A 24,434-nucleotide genomic window follows, 5' to 3' on the forward strand; every position below is an offset into this window, starting at 1 on the left:
TCACATATAATCTAAATCCAGTCTTAATCAGAATCCAATGCTAACTTGACATTACCGTATCAGCATAGGTGTCCGTCAGTCTGTTTTCTGTTTGTTTTTTTTCCCAAAAATTAGCGTAGAAAACTTATGCATTTTTATATAGGTTAAGAAAAGACGTGATCGTTTCACTTTGACGCTAGCCATCGGCATAAAATTAACAAAAGTTAATCGAAAATTCGGAAATGCAACATTTAGCGGTTGTTGATTGAAAATTCATTAGCACTTTGTAAAAATCCGGCGCTTAAATATTCTCAATCAATTATCTGATAAGGTGGCACATTTATAAGAAGCTCTACGAATTGTTTGTTTGTCATGGTTATGGTTAATCAAAATTTAATTTAAGAACACAATTTTTTTAAATTGTTATTAATAAGCTGTAACGTTACGGTCTTTAGCCATGAAAATTAGATAAACAAATCAAACTGAGCAAGCAATGCATAGCTATGTATGTGTTTGCGCTTGCAAGTAAACAGGGGTCGAGAGCCCATGGAATACAAAAATTCTTTACAGATACGAGAATTTTTTTTAGGCAGGTCCTTTCAGCATACACTTCTCCCTTGGTGCGTATCGGTGTTCTTGCCTTTGTTTGTATTTGTAATTACTTATCCGTTTATCTGTCTGCCTGTCTTTTCAACTGCCTGCCTTTTTCTCGTATTGGGTCAACTTGGTAGTTTTCCCATTCATGAATACGCAAGCTCCCGGATGGGCGCCTGTCTCTTCTCTATTCATTTTTGATATTCTTAAAATTAGAAGAACTATAAGTGAAGCTTAAATATTAATATTTTACTCTCATAATCACTAGCTAAAGAACTAAAATTTCAAATTCTTCTCATCAACAGGTTGCAAATTATATAAAAGATATTGACTTCAAGCTTCTTATGAATATTACATATGCATAGGAGTAATAATATTCATATTTTTACCTTTCCTAGACAGCTCTCAATTAATATTTACTGTTACTTGAATAGATTTTTTTTAATTGTCTCCGGTTTTCAATAAGAACAAGTGCTGGGTTAACATAAACCTTCGAAGACATTATTGAGTGCATTCTTTTTTTACTTGTTGTCGACTTTCTATAACAACAGGTGGCCTGTTCCCCCAAAACTTTCAACGGCATATAATAATGAATGTATTCTTATTCAAATTCAATTCCTTTCATAGGTATTCAGATTCGGTTGTTAAAGTATATACCGAGTGTAAATTGCATTAAAAGCATAGAAGATCTTAAACTTGTACCTAAATTTTATTTGTAAACACAAACGATGGCAGAGCTTCCTCTTATATCAGCCTATCAGAGAGCATAAGTATAGGCGACAATATACGTGTTAAGGATCAAATCAGCCACGATCTGAAATTTATATACAAAAAAGAATGCAAGGGTTATATTAACATGGGGCATGAACCTGAAAATCCTCAGGCAAGTAAGGAAAAGTTTTGAGGCCATTTGTGAATAAAATGGAAAAGTGTCAGTTGCCTTCGCTTGATTTTTCTTAGCGCTCTGTACGCTGTAGTTTACAAAGAAATGCAAACAAAAATATTTTCTGAAAATATATTCCAAAGTTTAGAGAGCATTAGGCAATTTTGGTCACTGTTTTTTATAGTAAAAGTTTCAAATTAATTTTTTTTAGAAAAAGTATTAATCATAAGATCGACAAATTTTAACGTATCGAAAAAATGGCTAAATGCTTAGCAAAGATCCTCATGTTAAAGTGCATTAAAATTTTATGAAAAAAATCAGAGGGTAATTGAAGCAAGCAGCCGTGAAGAGCCAAGTGCTAAGTTCGAAGAATACGATAAAAAGCAAAGCGATTTTAAATTTTCCAATACCAATACCAATCGCTGAACAGTAGCATTTTAAACAGTATCACCCTCCTCTCCCCTAATCAAAATTATCTTTTTATATCATTCTTGAATATTGAAGCAATTATTTAAAGTGATAGAGAACACGAGGTAGTGTTAGCATCCATGAGACCAACTTAAGGCCACATGATAAATGTCTATAAATTTCATTTATATGTCTTTTGGGAACGAAAATAATTTCATTTTTCTTTTTGCAAAATTTCTGCTTATAACTCTATATTCTCTTCTTCTACTTCTTTGTAATCAGCGATATTCAGCCGTCCATCTTTTAGAAGCATTCAAAGCATTAGTTAACCGCTTATGCCTATCCTTATGTTTACGTTTACCAAACATCTCCCAATCTCTCCGATTACTGCTCGTAATGTTCTAAAATGTTAATAAAAAAACTGAAATCCAATACTTAATCTTATAGTTAATTATCATAAATCATTTGTGATAATAGTGCGAAACTTGTCAGCTTAATTTAAAACAAAAAAAGAAAACAAAATTTTGCGTAATGTCAACGAACATGAATGCTAACACACTTATACACAAACTATTTGTAAAACGATCGTAACTCAAATTATTTTTCAAATTTTAAATATTCACATGTAGAAGGACGCGTTGAAACATTCTTTACGTTGACCTGAAAGCACTTATGTCATTAGATTGCTTAGAACTTTGATATCAAATTTGAACTTATTTCGACTGACAGCATGACAGCTCCCATGTTCATTTGCTCACATCGCGCTTATGTTGATCTTAACTTAGGAGCTTTCTTTCGATACAAACGATTTTTTAATTTAGAAAAAAATTTTTTTTTTCTATTAAAGTTTTTTAATATTAATAAAATAATTTTCGTGAAATTTTTCAATAATTTATGATTAGAAAGATTTTAAAGGTGCATGAAAAAAAGGTAGAAAAAATGGTTAATAGTTTTGGAATGAATTTTCATTAACCATAACCTTAACCTTAAGCAAATATGCTTTAGCCGCCTTAGTTGGCTTTGGACAGCTGTGTCGTCCAATGATGTCAAGTAAAAAGGATTAATAAAAACTATTAGCCATGGCTTCTACAAACTTCCTCTTTATTCCGAGTTATTGTGGGGTAACAAGCTTTCGAATTTAATTTGGAAGAAGAATGTAAGCGGAGCAAATTTTTTGCAAACGCGAATACTCTAACCATCTCGACACAGCTTACTTGTGCCTTTTCAAAGCCATATAGTATTTGTAAACCTATAGGGATCTCTAAGGGACCATTTTTTGTTGTACCATGTGAAATAATAAACTTAGTATACTACGCTTCCTTAAGAGCATTAGGTGTAAAAATGCAATCACGAAGTGTGAATTTGCGCAAATGTTTTAAGCCTACGTTTCAAATGGACGCTAATTTCAAAATAATAGCAACTAATCGTGCGGCTCATTAGTGCGTCGTATAAAATCAATAGCACTTTCAGTGCATAGCGTCCATAGACTTATTAATGTGTATTAACAACCGTTCTTGAATGTACTTAAGCCGCAATAATACGCATTCACTTAAAAAAAAAGAAAAAATAATAATAATATTTTATGCCTAAATACTCGCATATATATATAAAATTTGTAGGTCAATTAAAACTTAATGACTGGCAGTCAACAAAGAGAATTGAGAAATCATTTAAATTTATTATGTTTTCTGTTTACAGATTTTTTTTTTTTTGTTTGTTTTTTTTTTTTTAGTTCGTTTACTTCTCAATAAAAGTTCATTCATCTCACACTTACATAATATATTTCTTTGCTCGCCTCTTACATTATTACCTTTCACATTTTATATCATTTGCAATTATTTAAGATTAATTTCAATTTTTTTTTTCTCTTTTTTTTTTTTTGTTATACGAATATAATAATAACAACAACAATAACAACACTATATGCAATTAGAGAATGAATATACAAGAATGAAAAAATTTGAGGCTTAAGAATTTTTTCAATTTCAATAAAAATGAACTTAAAAAAGTTTCTTAATCGTACACTACGATCATTTTTATACGTTTACTAGAGAATAATAAGCAAACTAAGCAAAAAGACAGACACATACATACAAAAATAATTTGATATTTGTTTCTCATTTAAGCGCAGCTAATTTACATAAAATTTTAAATTACAAATTATTGATATTGCATAGTATGAAAATAATTGCAACGGAATACGAAAAAGGCACACATTTAACAAACAAGAAAATTACATGTATTCATTCGTCTTAGGGCAATTCATGGATATCGATTACTGTGCTTATAATGAGTTTTTAAATGGCTTTGACCGCGAGCGATATCTATACGTTGTTGACAATAATATTAAAAGAATTCTGTTTTTTTCTTTTTTTTTTTACCCCCACATCGCTTATAGCGCGAGTGTATATCAATTTCGTGCCGATAGGTCCAGAAGGACTTTAGATAGTTCCATTTCGCATTTTACCAATCGATTTAAACTTATATGTTTGTCTTTCGACTCGATCGATTTAAATTTGTCTGTCCGTCTTTCCGAACCTTTTTTTTTATGTGCGGATCGGATCAACTTATTTTGAAAGATTGTTACGTGAATAGCTGGGAACGGTTTTGTAGATTGATTTCAAGTCTTCGATAATCACAGCTCGATCTATGGACGAAGTATGCCTATCTATACCTTAACCAATTGGTTAAAGTATCATATATAAGTGTTTTTAAAAAAGTTTAAAATCAAATTTCTTATTCTACTTACTATAAAGGATTGACTTATCCGATATTCAGCTTTAATCAAATATAAATTGCTTATCTTCCATCTAACATTGCCATATAGTGTAGCATAATGTATTACTATTCAGTGATAAATTACGGGTTAATTAAGTAATGTCGAACTATTCATCTTTGCGCTGTTTTCGGAACTTTCACAGTTAAGGAAATTAGGAAAAAAAAATCGGTCGTTATGGGTCATTATGTTTTCAAGGGCGCGGTGTTACAAATAAAACGAAAAGCACTATTAAATGCGCCTTGAGACAAAAGTTTGGTGCCTACCATCTTAAAATACTTATTAGAATTGGAAAATGTTCGATCAGGATTAATTGGTTTTACAACAAACGCACTTATAGACATATACACATATATGGCATACATAACATTTATCTGTTAAGGGCTTGATTGTAAGATGACTTTCCGTTAGATTAGATTGCTGATGTCATTATAAGGATAGCTTGAGTGGGAATGCAGCTGCTAAAGATTATTTTCTAATTTTCACTTTTCCAGTTCATTTTAGAAAGCTTAATAGATTTACAGAAATTCCTAGATTTATAGAATAATTTTTCTATGTTGATAGGTAGTCCTGGGTACAACAATGATAACTTCATCGATATGACGTATGATATCTTAGTGTTTCCATGGTGAATATAAAAGCTGTCAAGCGTAGGATAACGGTATAGAATGGGTATAGGAAGTACAATATAAGATTTACAGCTTAGCGGCAAACAATATGATAAACTATAAAAGAAATTACAAATTTTCCTTAAGGCCTATCTGGCCTTAATAAAAAAGCCTATAAGTCCGTTTTTTGCTTAAAATTAGACTAAGTATCTTCAATAACGACCATTGGCTAAAGAAACAGAGATGATCGAATCTTATACGAAGCAGATGCTTTCGAATAAGACGAAAAGATCAATTGGCAAAGCCAATTAGTAGAAGACGACTAACTACAATCCTATCATTCGAAGTGATAGCGATATTATATCACATATTCATTTCGGAGGTCAAAGTGTGACTCTGTGTGACACAGAACTTAAAATATTTATTTTGTATACCTTAGGATGGCATTGACAATAGCTATAACTGATATTTGAATAAGAAATAAAATTTCGCATGAGTCTTGTATACTGTACGTAATGAGTTTTAAATTTTTTAATAATTTTCTATAAATTTTCATTTTTTTTTTTTTGTTCCATAGCAAATTGCTGTTGTTTTGACAAAGAAGTAATAATTACAATAATAATAGTAATTATTATTTTCTCTCGCTTATTTCTTGCTTACAAAAACAATAATTACAATAACAACAATAAATAGCAGGCAGAAAACCGCATCATTGTTATTATTTTTCTTACCATAACTTGCGTTAATCAACCTTTTTTCCATCTCTATATCTCTCGCTTTGTGTGTGTTTGTGTGTGTATGTGGCTTATTCGAATATTGCGCGACCAATGTCTGATTTTTATATAATTTAAAGGCAAAAATTTACAGACTATTTACGCTCAAATCTTATATTTAATATTAATATTAAGACTTTCTTTCTCAGGAAAATGATAATAATTTTTTCTTTTTCCGTTAGAAATTTATTACAAATTAGCAAAGTATTAATATACGTGCATAATAAAAAAAAAAAAAAAAAAAAAAAACATTTAAATAGCAAAATTTGGTTATATTAAGCATCCAAAGTTCAGGGTATTCCCCAGATGTATCATCATATTACCTATGAATAATAATTAAAATAATAAATAATAAAATAAAATTTTCTTAAATAATCCCTAAAATGCTTTTTCCCACTCAGAGCAATCAATCAATTGAAATGTTTTAAATATAATCTGATTAAATTAAGGAGAAAAACAATTTACATGAAAGGTTAACAAAAGCATACAAAGTCATCTAACATTTTCTCATAATTGAATAATTTTCTCAACAAAAAGGTCTTGCGGGTAGCAAAAGTGTATAATAAAAGCTATTGATAATGTTTTATTTGCCTTAAAGCGATCGCTAGATACCCTACCCGGCAAACTGACTAGCAACACAAAGCTTTTCAATCCCAAGACAAGTTACACTTAAGACTCCAGACTATAGCATCCATGATTATCCAAATATTGATAACTTATAGAAATACATGTGAAAGTCAACACAAAATACGCACATTAATGGAGATGATGCCCGGTCTCTCCGTCTGTCCGTTTATTTGAATTACTAGTAACTTTCAAAGAGCACTTGGCCTTAGGATAACTTTATCACAAATTTTTAGTTATACCACTCCTCAGTTTCTATTAAAAGCTAATGGAAACGATGTCGTGAACTGATAATCATCTAACAATAAAGTTTTACTTTTTCGCTTAACGATTCTCCTTTTGACGATTGCTTTGTTTTTTTTATTTGTGTGCAATAACAATAACAATCGGCAATCACTCTCTTTCTCAATCGATTAAATTTAAAGCGAGACATACTTGATACAAAATATAGAAGAATTTTTTATAAATATTTAAATTTCTTTGTTCATAAAAGATGATATAATTTAAAAAATATAAAAATTGTAAACAATGTAGAAAATATTTTTCAGAAAACATTTTAAATATTATATACGTTTTAATCCATCACTAAATACCCTACACCACTTCACTTAACACGCGATTGCTGTACCATGCACCATTTGTGGCATAGAGTACATTAAGTTTATGCATGTAAGAGGACGATTCAGAAAATGTTTCCGATCTATTATATTAGATTGACTTATCTATATATAATCAGTTTTTATTTTGCTAATTTTTGGTCCTTGCCACAAATGCTAAGCAAAGGTCCAGTGAATTTCGATTCAATTTTTGATTGAATGAATGCAAGACACGCATGACACGCATTTATTAAGAAAGAATTTTTTTTTTTTTTTTTATTAACAAATTCTTAGCCACGAACGAAATAAAAATTCGATTATCTCGGAGTCAATATTTTTATAAAATGCATTCATATTTATTTTGCTGGTTTTTGAATATAAAAAATGTTTTTTCTTTCCTTTTTTATGCTTATCTATTCATTCAAGATATTTTCGTTTTTTTTTTTTTTTCTTTTCTTCATTTCATCAAAAAAGCAAATAAAAGTCAACGATCATCTTTTATTAATGCAAAGTGATCGAACTTTCAGCAAAATCCAAAAGTCAATCTCTTTATTTGTCATCAATTTTTTTCTACTTCATGAAGTTGGAAACTTCTTCTACTTTCTTTAGGGTAAACGGCAAAGAAAAAATTGAGTGGCTTTGGCAATATTAATTAATGCTATCCGGTTACTCCATCAAGCAAAAGTTTCTATAAATCTAAATTTTACTTAGATCGAGAAAAGTTTGCATAAAATATTTAAATCGTTTACTTTACGCTTCTTACATAGCATTTTCCAAATTGAAGACCTTTGGTAAAATGGGTTAAAGTCAACTCAAAATATGTTAATTGCTTTATATACTAACAACAAAGTGATCACAAGTTAAATGGAACGAAAACGAGACTCATTTACGACGCATGTTCCATATGAGAGTAGCAAGACCTAGTTCTCCTCCTTATAAAAAAAGTGTATATTTATTTTCATGGCCAACCAAAAAAAAAAAAAAAAAAGAATGAAAACATCGAACGCTCTGCTCTGTTTTAATGATAAGAACGCAAACATCGAATTGTAAAATTGTTCCAGATCTGAATTTACCACTGCCTGCTCTATATACTATCAGATGTATTTTTAAAATGTTACAGGCAAACTTACGTATCTGGGGCAGTAGGTCAAAGTTAAATAAAGAATAAGATAGAGATGAAATTTTTATATTCAATGATCCTCTACTTAAGGGATTTTGTTTCTCAGCACACAGTGCTGTGCAGGGAAGATCACCTAATATTTTGCTTTCATTTTTGATCATTTATATCGCGTGAGTCTACAAAAGTTCCCATTTATTTTATGCTTACCGCCTTCGTAGAGACTTGAAATTTACCTTAACAAACAGTGCTATATATGTTAATTAATAAAACAGTAAATGCATTGAACGTGATTTAAGGACGGCACGACAAAACTTAAAGATAAAAATTAAAGAAAAAAAAAACTTTTTTTTTTTTAGAAAGAAATTTTATTAGTAAGAAGTTAACAACAGTTGGGCCAGTTATATAATTGAATTATTAAATTTAAAGAAAATTTCTTTTAAAATATAAAAATGTTTAAAAAAAAAAAAACAAGTAAGAAAATTATATTTGATCGTGACCGAATCTTTTATATCCGTCATCGTAAAGGCAAAAAAAGTGACAGAACTAAATTTTCATGCTTTATAATATGGAGTGGGCGCGGCTGATTTTTTCTACTTTCAAAATAAAAGTTTTTGTCGCATAGGCGTGGACACGTTTAACGCACTTTCAAATTCTTTTGTCAATTTATACACCATTTTCGCTAAGGGGAACAAGTTTACCACAAATACTAAATAGTTGCGCAAACAGACAGATGGAAAGGCAGGCACGCTTGGATGCATTCCAAAGTTGAAAATGGCCAAAAATTTCTATATTTTATGAGGTTTTTTAAACTCGTTTCTGGGCCTTATAAAGGTATTGAAAAAATTAAATTTTGATGCACTACACTGAAAAATAGAGATGTTTTCAGTTCACGTGGCACTGTAGGCGTGTCCTCTGACCGATTTAGCTCATTGTCAACACTAACCTGTGTGCAAGAACATAGATAGCTTCATTTTTGTTGCCTGGGGAATGTTTACAACAGATGGGCAGATGTATAAACGAACAATCGATTTAGAATTTGATGCTGATCAAGAATATATATACATATATACTTTGTGGGGTCTATTGGGATGGATATAAAAAATATACATATAATAAAATTTTTTCTTGATTATTCTAAATTATCTCTTATGAGAACATGTCGAACCTGGTGTAGGCGTATGCTATGAACTTTTAAACATCTTTTCAAAAATAATTTATTGCTAATCAAAATATATGAAAAGAAAATTTTATTTTGCGACAATTATTTTCGATAAAAACGTTAATGAATTACCAACGATATAATAAATTCAGGAAGAAGAAGAAGAAGAACAATACTCTAATGAGCTTCTAGGCAGCTTATCGTCTAATGCTACTTATCTGTTAAGGAAGTAATTACGGAAGAAAATTTCAGATTATAATTTTCTTCGTGTTTTATAGCTAGTTTTATACATACGTATATAGAGACCTCATTTTGGTATATTATTTTACACACAACAATAAAAACAAAGGCTGGAGCAAAAATAATTGCCAAACAGCCCTCTGCACCTATTTGTTTTAATTTGTTTAAGAATTTTTTCACAACTCATTAAAAACATTTATTTATTCACTACTTCCGCTTTCAATCTCTTTTGTTTTTTTTTTTTTTTTTTTGCTTCTCAAACGTTTTCTAATTACGAGCTAATAATAATAATGGGTACTAAAAAGATATGAAATTCATTTCTAAATAAAAAAAATATACTGAAAGTTTTAGCTCTCAGAACACCTTCGAGAAAAGAAGTAAAAAAAAAAAAAAAGAAAAAAATTCTTGACTTCTCATCAAACCATATTTTACTGTGAGATGCAGTGATCAGGCATCATTGACCCATTTTCTTACTTCTTCAACTAGTACGCGCCAGCCAACCTATGCTGCATTGGTCTGAACAAATCGTAATCATAAAGAAGAGAAGCAATATTCTAACCTTTTAAAGCTCAGGAAATGTAATAAAGATTACTCTTCTGATATGATTACAATATTTATTTGTTTATTTATTTATCTATTTATTCGTATGAACAGAATGCATCCCTAATATAGATAAAGCGTTTTTTACTGATATTTAAATTCTATTCTAATTATACTCTTACAACACTTGGTGGATAAGATATATTAACAGGAGTGCTTTCACAAACGAACTAAGCTTGTCCGTCCGTCTGTTTTTTTTTTTTTTTTTTTTGTTCCACCTACAGAGACAAGACAAGATTTATTAAAATTTTGTAAAATCGCCTCCAAAACAGATAGCAATTTATTCAATTTCTAATGAAAGAAAACTACAATATGCTCTCTCTGCCCAGGCAATCGAGCTGTTGGTTGAACAAGAAAGAATAAATAAATGAGTAAACAAACCTACCTTTCGTATCAAACATGGTAATGATGACGATGATAATTTCATTTTATTTATAATTTAAGTTATTACGCATTTTACTAAAGCAATAATTTTATCTTGTATTTTGCTTTTCCTAACAGGCGCACGTTTACATAATTCTGCACTTCTGGCCATTCATTCTCTCTTTATATTTAAAGAACACTTTATTTGGAAAATAATTCACGGATTGACTGACGTCAACGTCATCTATCTATATTCTTGCTCACACTCAGTTCAAGTAGATTAGCAGATCAAAAAAAATACGAACATTATGGAGACTGAATCTTTAAATCGCAAAACCTCATCATCGTCACCCAAAAATTCCATAATAAACGGTGACGGCGAGACAAAGACCAAACCAATTAGCAATGGTTCAGATGGTGATGACGGTGGCGGTGGCGATGTGACGTTAAAAGCGAAAATGAGTCTTATTAATGGTTGCACCGTAATAGTCGGTTCAATAATTGGTTCCGGCATATTCGTATCGCCTACTGGAGTCCTCATGTACACGGGTAGTGTTAATTTAGCATTAATTGTTTGGATTGTCTCGGGCTTATTTTCTATGGTAAGTTATTTGAAAAAACTCAACTTGAATACGCTACGTTTATTTAAATTCTATTTTAATATGCTTGCAATGATGTAAATTGTAAAATTTTTTTTTTTTTTTTTTTTTTTTTTTTTTACTTATTATTTATACATATATACACCACGTGTATCTTATTTATGCCTCACTTACGTTATCTTTTACAATTTTTATTAACTTTATCTTATTATTGTGCAATGGTTTGTGTGGGTGAATGAGTGCGGGATTGTTTACACATTCACTATAATTAATTTAAAGCATGCACAGCTATTCCTCCTTTGTGTGACATATGGAAGAAACTTTTAAAGCAATTTTTGTATTGCTACGTTGCTAACGTTTTTAAAGAACTACGCAAAACTGGTTTTTGTTAAGTTCATCATCGTCTCTCTAAACTGATCGAGAATGGATATGTTTCATACAATCATATATCGGATCCTTTTTCATTTTTAATTTTTGATAGCAAAAACAATAATAAATAAATTTACATTTTTTTTTGGAATTTTCTCAGTGTGTTACATATATAAAGGCTCCCACTTCAGGAGCTTGATTTAAAAACGTCAACAAAGAGAAAGGCAGGCAGTAAGATGCCTGGAGAAGCGGACAATTAGGCACACTGTCAAGTGGGAAACACTCAAAAGAAAGCTAGCGTAGGAGTACGAGAAAGAGATATAAAAACGAACGAATAAAAAATGAAGAGACATTTTAAAGCACGGACGCAAAGGCTGACAAACGTACAGAAGAGCGAAAGGATGATAAGCGGTGGAATGAATACACAAAACGGAAAGATAGGTGGACAGAGGGACGGAAAAACCTATAGACAAGCTTAAGGCAAAAGGAAAACTTTGCAGGTAGGGATGAGGCAGACAGATACACATTCGAAGGATCACAAAAGCGGGAAAAAGAGCTTTTGCAGCGTTAAGAAAATATAGACTTACCTTAAGCCATACCTGACTTGCTTTTTTAGTTATTAAAGGTGGTGTTGCTCTGTCCTCTTGCCCCTGGGTAATTGAAGTTTCCAAAGAATTAAATACTTTAGAGGCAGGGACCAAAAACTTAACATGTGTCTTCTTAGGTTCTAGTTTCACGAATCAGATTGTTTAATTGTTCATGAACCTCTCTCAAACTTATCTAGAATAGGCGGGGATAAAACCAACAATGCCGTTACTTAGCTTATAACCTGCATTAAATATTACTCTAAAATCTGACAAAAATCTTTCAAAATTTCACTAAATAAACAAAGTTATTTCCCAGTTGCAATGAGCTTAGCAGTTTTAATATACCTGCTTAGGGTATATCGTAGAAAAAATATGCCCCAAAGCGATTACATACTCGAAGTGTACGCGCTGCACTGGCAAATGTTTAGTATTTTCTCTCTTCTATGATCAAAATTCGAAGAAGACTTTGTATTGACGTAAGGTGCTTACTATTCGTTGCTAATCGAATTTTCAATTTCATCTCTTTAAATAAAAGTGGTTAAGCAAGAATTTTACATTTCATTTATTTGTTATATGCATAAATTGCTTGATTTCTAACGCAGGAGATAATAAATTTACAAAGAATTTATAATTTATTTGCATTTGAATTAAGAGAAAAGTCATAGAAAGAAATGCGTTCTTAGTAACCAATAACAATTTTATGACGGCAAGCAGTATTGCTCCTTAAAAGTGTAATTTGAAAAAAAAAAAAAAAAAAAAAAAAATACTCACCTCAGAGGGCAAAAAAAAAATAAATGAATTCAAATTTTATATCGATTACAGTTTAGTCGACTCCCAACCGAATAACTTACACTTAATTAGTTTTCGTCTTACGTCCTTTAGTATACTTTTTGCAATCGCTATCTTAGCATTGCCCTATTGCCCTATAAACTTCTTATTAATTATATTTCGTGAAATTCTTCAACCTACTTCAACTCGCAAACAAAGGCAAATCCGAAAAGTTGATAGCAATCATTTTTTCTTGCTTTTTTTTTTTTTTTTCATTTTGCAATTAAGTTCTTTAAGTTCTTCTTCATATCGCATTCGTCTCAACTTCGAATTGATTTAAATAATTTGGCTACATGGTGGTCATTAAATTTGATGAATTTATTCACTTCTTTCATCTTCCATTCACTCGCACAGCTCGTACTGTCCGATAACGACGCCCACTTTAGCCAAAAAAAAAAACTAAACAAATCTCTCATTAGTTGAAAATTTGCTGTAAATACTTACTGAAGCTATGCTACTAGATTTTACGGATCTCATTCAATTCAACTCCTACTTTGTAACGCACTTTGTACTCATCACTTAAGTAATTGCTATCCAAAATTTCCCTTGAAGTGAGCAAAGTGATCTCTAGCTGTTTTCTTTGTTATATCAGTTATCGGTACATTAATTTACCATCCACCAGTGCCACTTAACCGTCTTTACAAATTTACAAGAATTGCTCGAAATAAGATTTTGAAACCATTTGAACAAGTCGGACTACATTTTATTAGCTAGACTAAGACTACAGCAGTAGCCGTAGGTAGCTGAAAATAGGAATAAACATTGATGAAGTGAGAGAGATTAGAGAGAAGGAAAATATTTTATTATATAATAGGCTTATCGGAAAGTTCCGCACATTTTATGAATAAAACAAATTTCTAGCTCCCGAATAAAGAATCAAGTTTCTCTGCAATTTCCGAAAAAGGATTTTGCTCCAATACGATTTTGAGAATGTTGTTGTGGATCAAAGATGGTTGGCCAGAGCGTGACTTATCCGAAAGATCGAAATCACTTAATTGAAATTTTATCGAATCAACTTTAGAAACTGCGTCCTCGCCAAACATATTCAATAAATTGCTTCAGACTTTAGTAGCTTTTCGTTCTTGCTGCAATTCATACAAAATAGAGCGGCGCAAGTGGTCACGGCTCACTTGATACAAGCGTGAATCATCTTCATTTTAGTTCACTTGTCAATCACGTCCGTATGTCTACCATTCAATGCGTATACTTGTCGAATATTCTTATCGAACTATCCGATATTACATCCGATATTATATCATATATAATAATTACATATTTTTTTATTCAAACCTTTAAGCATATAACCAAAGAACATTTCAAGTATATTTTGCAAAACTTTCATAAAAAAATTTGGAAAATTCAGCTTATGTGGTCTATGGTTTTCCGAATCCTTCTTATTTAGCGAAGAATGCAATACAAGAACGTAATAGTTTTCGAATCGAAAAATCGAATTATTTCTGTAAGCAGATCAATGTATCGTTTATGGAAAATTCTATCCGCCGACTTCAGAAATAGCACAAAATAGTACAAAGATTCAAAGACACTTACTCCGAGAGCTTTAATCAAAAATTGAATTGAAACTTTCGGAAAATGTCGTTGATGAAGAAGCTGTAAATTGCAAAATTAAATTAAAATTAAATTAAAACTCACGAGCAGATTATCGTTTCGAAATTTATTTCGGTGAAATACAAAACTTAATGAAGAAAGTCATAAAAACGATCGAACGATCTGAACCAAACTTAACAAAAAAAAAAAAAAAAAACAAAGAAGAAAATATTTATGACGTAAATAATATCAAAGATAGGTTTCAAGCCATAAAACACTTTTTTTGCACTTCCTTTCAATTAACTTTTCAAGCACACAATACTAAAGCGTTTGGTTTAATTTTTTATGGGGAAAAAAAATGCCATATAAAGAAAGGAATGAAATTAATACTTATGCAAACTTCATTTACTCTGGAGAAATTACAAGCATTCTTGATAATAAGACAGGCAGCAGTAGTTGCGCCTGCCTCATCTACGTGAGGAGTGCAAACTCAATCGACACACTTTACAAACTTATGCTTGCTTTTATCATGAATTGGTAGAAATGATAGGATACCAGTACTCGTATGGAATGCAATTGACTTGTAAAATAATTGCAGCAATAGACTGCATAGCACTGTAGGAATGATAGACATTTTTTATTAAAATTAATTTTTTTTATATATATTTTCATTCTTATTCTATCATTTATTTATTTTCTTTTCACTTAAGGTTGGCGCCTATTGTTACGCCGAATTGGGCACAATGATTACAAAATCTGGTGCCGATTACGCTTATATTATGGAAACTTTTGGTCCATTTATGGCATTCATACGTCTATGGATTGAATGCATGATTGTGCGTCCGTGTTCTCAAGCGATTGTAGCTTTAACATTTAGCGTATACGTAATGAAACCATTTTTTCCCGAATGTCAGCCACCTGAAGATTCTGCTCGTCTCTTAGCCGTTTGCTGTATACGTAAGTGAAAGCATTTAAACCTTACCATTGTCATTAACATGATTAATAGTAAAACAAATGTGTTGGTTGCTTGTTTTTTTCTATGCGAAAATCATAAGTTAACAATTAATTACAATTACAACTTGCTACTAGAACTCTCTCTCTACTATTATGGATTAGCGATTCTACAAACACTGTGAGTCTAAACATTTATGAAATCGCTATAGTCAAAAGAGTGGAGATAGAAAGCTGAAACTTTGCACAAACATTCCTTTATCAATCGAGAATATGAGATTAAGAAATCGCCGTGATCGACTTATATGCACGCAAGGCAGAAGAAACTGAAACAAGGTCATTTTCACCCAAGCGGTAGTTCTAGATTTAATATTTCATTTAGGCCAAATGTGTTGATGCTTACCTCAACCTCACGGATTATGACAAATTTATCGATAGTATTTGAATGCCTAAAGGAGTATAGAGATCCCATGCAATAAATATGTGCTCGGTTCTCTTATCTAAAGTGACCTTAATTCTGTAACATTGCATGTTACGCTTACAATACATATATTTGTAGCAGTATTACGAAACCAAAGACACTCAAAAATGTTTGTCTCTTTAACCTAACATACTTGTTTTAGAACAATGTTGATATTGTGTCAGTATACTGCTTCGCATTCCCAAATTTGATGCAAAGTCACCGAAAAAACTATGATAAAAAACGCAGTCAAAAGGTTCGAACACAATGCAAGATTACGTTAGTGTTTCCATTGGTGGTAGCTATAGTCAGTGTTCAATCTATCTAGGCATAACATATACCGATCAGGTATAAGCCGCCGGCATACGCTTATATTTTTCCCTCTCTTCACTTCTTTCCGTCACCATGTTACGCGTACAGAGGACATCCTTTGAGTGATTGGCAAAATCCGGCTACCAAACGATTCACTGCCTTCAAAATGCGTTTCCTTTTTCCTAATAATTAGATTTTTGAGAATAAAAAAGTTGCGACGGTCCGTTGAGGTGTAGTGATGAAAAAGTAAAAACTAAGATGAAGCATTAAATGGTTATTTATTACTTTCAGATGATGAAACCAATATTAGGTATCTTTAAAATGGGGCTTAAAAGCTTTTCACGAAAGTCGTTGTCAAAGTAGCTCGTGTTTCGCAAAATAATTACTAAATAATGAATAATAAGCACTCAGTAATGATTAGTAAATAGCAAATATAATCGGACGCAAAAATGTACGTTCAGCAATCAAGCGAGAGACGGTCATTGAATTCGGATTTTTACTTATGGTTAGACTTTGCGTTTCCTTTTGTTCTTACAAGGAATTTTTGGCGCAAGCAAATAAGTTAAACATTACAATAATAATAACAGACACAAAGATCAAAGTCTGAAATGTTCGGAAAGCAACCATCCTTTCTTTGGGAAAAAATTCTTACATCACCTGTTGAACGACCTCTTATTATATGCCGTAGTACTGTACATGCTGATGTAACGTCCTTCAGCGTTTTATTCTAGATAGAAACTATGTGTTATATGTACACATGTATATATGCATTCTATATAAATCAATCAATAATTTTCCAAATAATGCTTATAATGATTTGATGACTAGGCCTTTGTAGCTATTTTCCCGAGTAATCATAATTTGTATTGAAATTGTTTATGTAATGGGCACCAAGATCGCTATAAAGGAAAGGTTAAACAGAATTAGGTCAGTTTAAAATGTCACTTTATTCAAAAAAATCTCTTACATACAAGATGACGAACTTGATTTAATGAAAACCCGAGTAGAATACAAAAACAAAGTCAAACAAATTAAAATGGTATCAAAAGCTTCCTCGACATGTATTTGCTATCGTTTGCATTCTATTTAAAATAATCTTCTTCCGCGATTTACTGCCTTTTTATTTTTGTTGTAAATAATAAAAAATGTTCAACAAAATCGGCACATCTGAAGCGAAACTGTATGCAACTAAACGCATATTAATCTTTCGTTTTCCTTCCCCCTTTCAGTCACCCGCTCTCTCTATCTCTCTCTTTCTCTCTCTTTCTTTCTCTCTATCTATTGCATGACGGCAATCGTATGATTTGCGCTGATAAGAAAGTTTTCCATTTTTCCATTTACTCATGTGATAACGCATGTTCCCCATTAGGTATCACTTATTACTAGACCACCTAGAACTATTGTAAATGTAAACAATGAAGATCAAGCATATGAGGTATTAAAACGAATTTTTAATACCCATCATAGTAAGCATGATTGACAGGAGTATATAAACAAGGATTTAAATCACTTTTGCTTTAGAATAAAAAAAAAAAAAAAAAACGAAAAAAATCCTAGGTTTCATCGAGAATATAATCTTACATTGGGTATAAGCAAAAGCAGTCCATGCTATAGTCGACATCACGACGCTTACATAAAAACGCTTTTTTCGCCACCCTGGCATTCAAATCGTAACATACATGGGGACACTTAGTATATAACATACATCAAGAACAGTCTATTCATATGCGAAATAGCCAAGAACCAGCCATAGGGTGAATGGAAGCAAGTTCCTAATAACGCCGAGCTCATATTTCATATTTTGTAATTTTTTAAAATTTTGCTCGCTCTCCTTCTCCTTCTCTCCCCCCCCCCTCACTCACTACTCTTCAACACTGATGACACAAAATACGTAATGTAGCAAAGCTTCATATTCAGACACAGGAACAGAAGTAAAAATCATCTCCCAAATCGCTTTAGTGAAAACTAAAAAAAATAGAAAATTTTCTATCAAACACACAAACATAACTAAGTATATTGGGAGAAAAATTTAATTCTTCTAATTTATTGTACAATAGAATTATTTATCCATCAGAGCCACTGTTTGCAGTAAGCACTTCATTAAGAACTAAAACACATGTTGCCATTAAAAAAATAGGAAGAAATAAATAAACAAACATATTGTAAAGCATGCTGTTTACCTGCAATATTAACCCTAATTGGGCCACGCATTTTTATAACAAATCATACCACGATGAGCCCTACAGGCTCACAGTCGAAAAAGAGCCCCATATCCAATGTTTGTTAATTTAAAATAAAGTTAATAAACAATTTTTGAAAATCCAAGATGAACTAATCAAAAAATACTTGCCCAAAGATCTATTGAGCCTCAAAGGTTCGTCGTAGTCCGATGAAAGTAAATTTAATGACAGAAATCGATGAATTATTTTTACTATTATTCTCTACATGCAGTAGTTATGTGCAATAGTAATTACAAATAAAAAATAAAATCAAAAAATATATTCATATGTCTTATAGGGTGACTGACCGTCTAAAAATACTTTTTAAAATGTTAAATAATTCTTCTTCTTACAGAAGATGTCTGTTTTTTTTTTCCTAATGCTATTTTCTACTTTTATATCTATTATTTGTTTTAGTGGTCTTAACGTTTGTCAACTGTTGGGACGTAAAATGGGCCACTGCTGTGCAGGATATTTTTACGTACGCTAAAGTAAGAGAAATATTTTAAATTTACTTAAGTTGAATAAAAAATATCTCATTCTGTATTATGTATCTAGCTTTTGGCCTTATTTATAATCATTGCGTCGGGACTTTATCAATTGTACTTGGGTCGCACAGAGTATTTCACATTCGAAAATACAGACACACGCGTCACATCATTGGCTTTGTCTTTCTACTCCGGCCTTTTTGCTTACAATGGCTGGTAAGTGCAACAAGGAACAAGAAACAGTTTATTAAACTTTATTTCATAGGGATTTGAGCGAGTGTGTGTGAGTGTATAATTGCGTGCATGGGACATGTTGACATTTTCAACGTAATAGGATTTATTCGCTGCCTTTAGCTCTATTATATGTTTGCTTCTATTTAATAAGACAATTAAATATGTTTTGTTTTCTTTCTTTTCTTACTTTCCTTAAGGAATTATTTAAATTTCATTATTGAAGAGTTGAAGGATCCTGTGAAAAATCTACCACGGGCCATTGCCATTTCTTGTACCTTAGTGACAGTGGTGTATGTCTTAGCTAATGTCTCATTTTATACGCTTTTGTCGCCCACCGAAGTTCTGGGCTCCCAAGCAGTAGCCGTAACGTATGCTGAAAGAGCTTTCGGTGTTATCGCTTGGACCATTCCAGGTAAAGATATAAAAATGCAGAAACCTTCGCTATCAGTCTTATCTCGGAAAAAGGAAATATTAACCTTCCGCTTAAGGTTTGAAAAATTGCTTCAAATTTAAAAATTCCATTCCATTCAAGACCCAACGCATTCATTGTTTCCCTTATATTTCATTCACTTCACAAGATACTACATCGGCCCAAAAACCCAAATATAAAATTTTTTATTATTAAGTTCAACACCCTAGCTAGAAAGTATTCAAAATTCCTCATAAAGATGGCATGTTTGTTTAGTGAATTCGTCTCTCTCGTGTTCTTTGCTCGGCGATAGTCTGAAATTAATCACAAAATGATCACAGAATAATTCATACTTATGCGAATCGTTTATCAAGCATTATGTTTGGTGTTGACAACTTCACCTGCCCAAGATGCCAGGTAGAGTTACCAAGCAATTGACAGATCTACAAAAAAATTTTAAACATCTCAACCTGCTTCATATCTATCCCTCCCCAATTAGAAAAAGAAATCTAATAAGTAAAGAGAATATTGCGACTCTCTGAAAGAGATCGCTGTCCGTATGACTTACTAAAGATTAAATTCACTTTTGACAACTTTACCGACCTATCGTCGAATTAAAATACCAGGCAGAAATGAAGACAGCATGTTGACACAGAAAAAAAGCATCGATTAGATGGCTTCTTGGACTATACTACTATTTTAAGCCTAACCGCGGAGTTCTTTTTAACATAAACTTGAAAACGTAGTGTAAGAAGTCCGCGAAAGGAAGGCATTCTTTAGAACATGGTTCGGTGAGAAGCGCTCTTAATAAATAACGTACGCGTCGAACGTGGAAAACTTCGTGAGTTTAGTTACATGTTCTGTCCCATAAAGAGAGTCTCATGAAAGAAAGTTTTTAAACAATCCAAAGTAACTCTAGCAAGGCAATGAGCAGAAGACGTACTTCTAAAATGAAGAGCGATATTGGTACACAAAAAATAACTTCTCCGTCTAACCACTAGTCCACAGATACAAATATTCAGCCGGTCGTTTTACTTTCATACAAAAGAAAGTTGCTTCAAGCTCTATTCGAATTTTCTCTATATACGATGCGAAGAAGAGTTCATAGTACCTAAATAAGCCTCATGCAAGATATCAGATTATATTTCAACCTAATGGGAAGCTTACGTAAATAGATTCAATCCTAATCATCTACCACGTTTTCTTTTCGCAGTATTTGTGGCTTTATCCACCTTCGGTGCCGTGAACGGCATTTTGTTAACTTCGTCGCGTTTGTTTTATGCCGGAGCGAATGAAGGTCAAATGCCTGAAATTTTGACAATGATTCAAATACAACGTTTTACACCTACACCCGCCGTTCTGGCTATGGCTGTTCTATCAATGTTATACTTAACAGTATCCGATATATTTGCTTTAATTAATTATGTTGGATTCGCTACTTGGGTAAGTGCAATGAATCGAATCGAATTATGTTCTTCTTCTTTTTTTTTTTACAACTGTACTTTTAAACATTTTCAGCTAAGTATTGGTGTTGCTGTCCTATGTTTACCGTGGCTACGATGGGCTCAACCCAATCTACCCCGTCCCATACGTGTACCTTTAATCTTTCCAATCGTTTATTTAATTGCCACAGTATTCGTAACCGTTGTACCCATGTATGCTAGTCCTGTGGAAACTGGATATGGTATTCTAATGATTTTATCCAGTATACCGGTATATTTAATATTCATTGCATGGAAAAGTAAACCTCTTTGGTTCCAGAAATCAATGGGTAATTTATATAAATATTTCTGCAAATTTTCATTAAAACATTTCCAAGTGTTTCCTTAGCCCTCATATTCTATTCTATTTCCATTTCTATTGTATTCTATGATTATGATTTAGTTAATTACTATTTTATATAATTATTTCTCTATATATTTGTTATTTATTTTTTTCTTAGGTGGTTTGACTCAAACTTTGCAAAAAGTGATGATGGTTGTTCGACCTAAAAGTTCCTCTTCAAAGGTTTTTATTTTTAAACAAATATTTTGTTTCTTCTAAATCCCTTTTCTTGTAATAATTTTTTTTTTTTTTTTTCATTTTCTTTACTAACATATACGATTAAGATATTAATTATTTTTTCATCTTCACCATAACAAAGCAATTTTTGAATAACTATTTGATCTGTGTAAGATATTGAGCATGCGTCCTTTCGAGCCAAGTTAATAACGTGATCCTACATTTTATGTAATATCAACACATTTGCAAATATCATCAGATAAGCACTTAAAACATAGACTCATTGTTCGTAAACACTGAACACTTACTCGTGTTTAAATTGCTTTTTAGTTCAATGATTAACAAAAAACCAAGTTTAACACTGATTTATTGTTGATCTACTGTATGTATACTGTAATGTATTTGTGTCAAGTTCTTTATTCATTATTCTCTTGTTCTATAAGCGCATAAGGAAAAAGAAAGAATTTATATTGACCTCCTCACACGGATGTCTATCTATCAGCTAAAATCAATAAGTAACGATTGAAAAATTAAAGTTTTCCCTTAAGCGAATCTTTAATATCTAATAACATCAGTTTAAACTCATACATCAGAGCAACAACGTGTTTTGTTACATGTCAGGTCGTCATTTACTAAACTTTTATCGACTAAAAACTTACACTGATCAAAAAGATATATGCTGTAACTAATCTCCCCTCTTTACGCTTTTATTGAATTGACCTTACGATAGATTAACACCAAAAATTTTAGGACAGTGGTTTGTAATCGCAATTTATTCCTTGTCGCGTGCGCATTAGTGGATTAATGGCATCCATTTCGTATTGATGTCTTAGATTGTCTTTTCAAACAGTCGTTTCAAATATTGATCTGCCAGCAAGTAAAAAATTTTAGATTTGGACTTTAGTATCCGACAGAAAGACGGACGAATAAACAGACCGAAAACCAGGTATGAGAAATCGTTCAAAAATCTTATCATAATTGAAAAGTGTAAAGTCTCTGATTCATCCGACTGGCAAAATTGATCTGGTATACCTCAAATCTCCAGCAGAATGTATAATGATAAGTCAATTAACACAATACATAGATCGAATCGTCACAAATTCCGGCAACAATTCGATTTTTTTAACGTTAACTAATTCCTTCCCCAGCACCGATCGTTAATTAAAAATACAATCTAATGCGGGTAACACCAAAGCATGCATTAACCGATTGTGACTGTAACTTTTTTCTAGAACCAGTTTAATCTACACTTAGACTATACGGTTTTTCGGTTCATCGTTTCCGTTCCGGAATTTATTACTCATTCAAGCACAATGAATAAATATTTTATAAACGCAATTAATTTTATAAAAAAAAAAAAAATTATACCAAGCGATAAACTGCATGGGACCGATTGGTCCGATTGGTTAGATGACAATCGAAAAAATCAAATTTTTTCTTTTTTAATAATATTCGATTTTTATTTTTTAACAATTTCAGTAACCGTAACGCGATTTCTGCAGAAGGTGCTTATGGTCCTTGGCAAAACCAAACCAGCTCAGGTGTAAAATAATGAAACAAAGAAATTATACATAAAGAAAAGGTAAAAATAAAAATTATAATACAATAATAATAATAAAAATAATAAGCATAACAACAGCAGAATATAAAGTACGTAAAAAACAAATTTAAAATCATTACATTAAATACCCTACATCGCTTCGCTAAGTACAGTTACTCATATACAAAATTTTTCCAAAAAAAAAGAAGGCATTACATAAGAAATGGTCCGATTTTTACCATTTTCAGTGCCCTTCCTCTTTGGGCCAAAACATGTCGGTTTAATAAATTTTATTAAAATATCTCAAAAATTACGAGATGCAAGCAAAAAATCAGACGGAGAGAAGGACAGACAAACTTAGATCGATGTAATTAAAATTGGATCTATTTCAACTCCTACCGGGTGTTGTAAACATGCGCATAAACTTAATACATTCTTGTACAACAAGTCGTGTAGGGTATATAATAAAAAACAAAAATAAATAAATACGCAGTAAAATATGAAATAAGAAATAAAGTGAAATAAAATATTGTGTACCAAATTATATTAATTAAAAAAAAAAAAAAAAAATACTAAATAAGCTCAAAATATTTAGAAAAAAAAAAAAATATATCAAAAATATATGTAAGAAGCACATTTTTTAAGGTTTATTTAAGTTTACAAAAAACTAAATTTAATTTTTAACTATAAAATTATTATGGAAAAAAAAGTCCGCATTGAGTATCCAAACAAAACTTATTACTTATGCGAATATATTCTTTTAACTTGGTAAAGATACTTTTTTGAAAAAAAAAAATCTCAATCAGAATAAATTCCCTGAAACAGCTTCTCCTGACAAACCCCCTACCGTAGTAATGGCAATGAATGAAAAAGCATCTCTTCCTTCAACTTGTCTTTGCAATCCCTTTCTTTCCAAATTACATGGAATCTTACAATTTTTCTCTTCTCCCCTAATACTTACCCCATATTTCTCAATGCAAGTAAAGTAAATATTCTTTGCGTAATCTTCGCAAATCGTTTTAAATTTATGACCAACGGCTAAGTTCACTTAAAATTTGAACGCAAGCCGCGGATCTATTCAAAAAGCATTTACATAGATATGACTATCCCTTGCTTTTGTTCTGACATCATTTTGTTCTGGGCTTAGGAGATTGCGTGTATTTTAACAG

General features: G+C 31.6%; 1 protein-coding gene across 3 annotated transcripts in view; it reads left to right on the forward strand.

Annotated features, from left to right (window-relative positions):
* The window catches only part of LOC119638202 (Y+L amino acid transporter 2), a 35,189-nt gene extending 11,433 nt beyond the window's left edge, over nt 1-23,756 (forward strand). For 2 of the 3 annotated variants that reach the window (XM_038034864.1, XM_038034863.1), the window contains exons 2-10: nt 10,862-11,325; nt 15,362-15,608; nt 19,011-19,084; nt 19,152-19,297; nt 19,513-19,727; nt 20,938-21,167; nt 21,243-21,495; nt 21,667-21,731; nt 23,205-23,756. In XM_038034864.1, coding sequence (XP_037890792.1) covers nt 11,032-11,325; nt 15,362-15,608; nt 19,011-19,084; nt 19,152-19,297; nt 19,513-19,727; nt 20,938-21,167; nt 21,243-21,495; nt 21,667-21,731; nt 23,205-23,207 — 1,527 coding nt within the window. In that variant the 5' untranslated portion in view covers nt 10,862-11,031 and the 3' untranslated portion in view covers nt 23,208-23,756. Of the gene's footprint in view, nt 1-10,861; nt 11,326-15,361; nt 15,609-19,010; nt 19,085-19,151; nt 19,298-19,512; nt 19,728-20,937; nt 21,168-21,242; nt 21,496-21,666; nt 21,732-23,204 lie in introns of those variants that run through there. The other variant, XM_038034865.1, reaches the window with a different exon arrangement.
* The last annotated feature ends 678 nt before the right edge of the window (nt 23,757-24,434 follow it).

The sequence above is a fragment of the Glossina fuscipes genome, unplaced genomic scaffold (genome assembly GCF_014805625.2).
Source record: "Glossina fuscipes isolate IAEA_lab_2018 unplaced genomic scaffold, Yale_Gfus_2 85, whole genome shotgun sequence".
Taxonomy (NCBI): domain Eukaryota; kingdom Metazoa; phylum Arthropoda; class Insecta; order Diptera; family Glossinidae; genus Glossina; species Glossina fuscipes.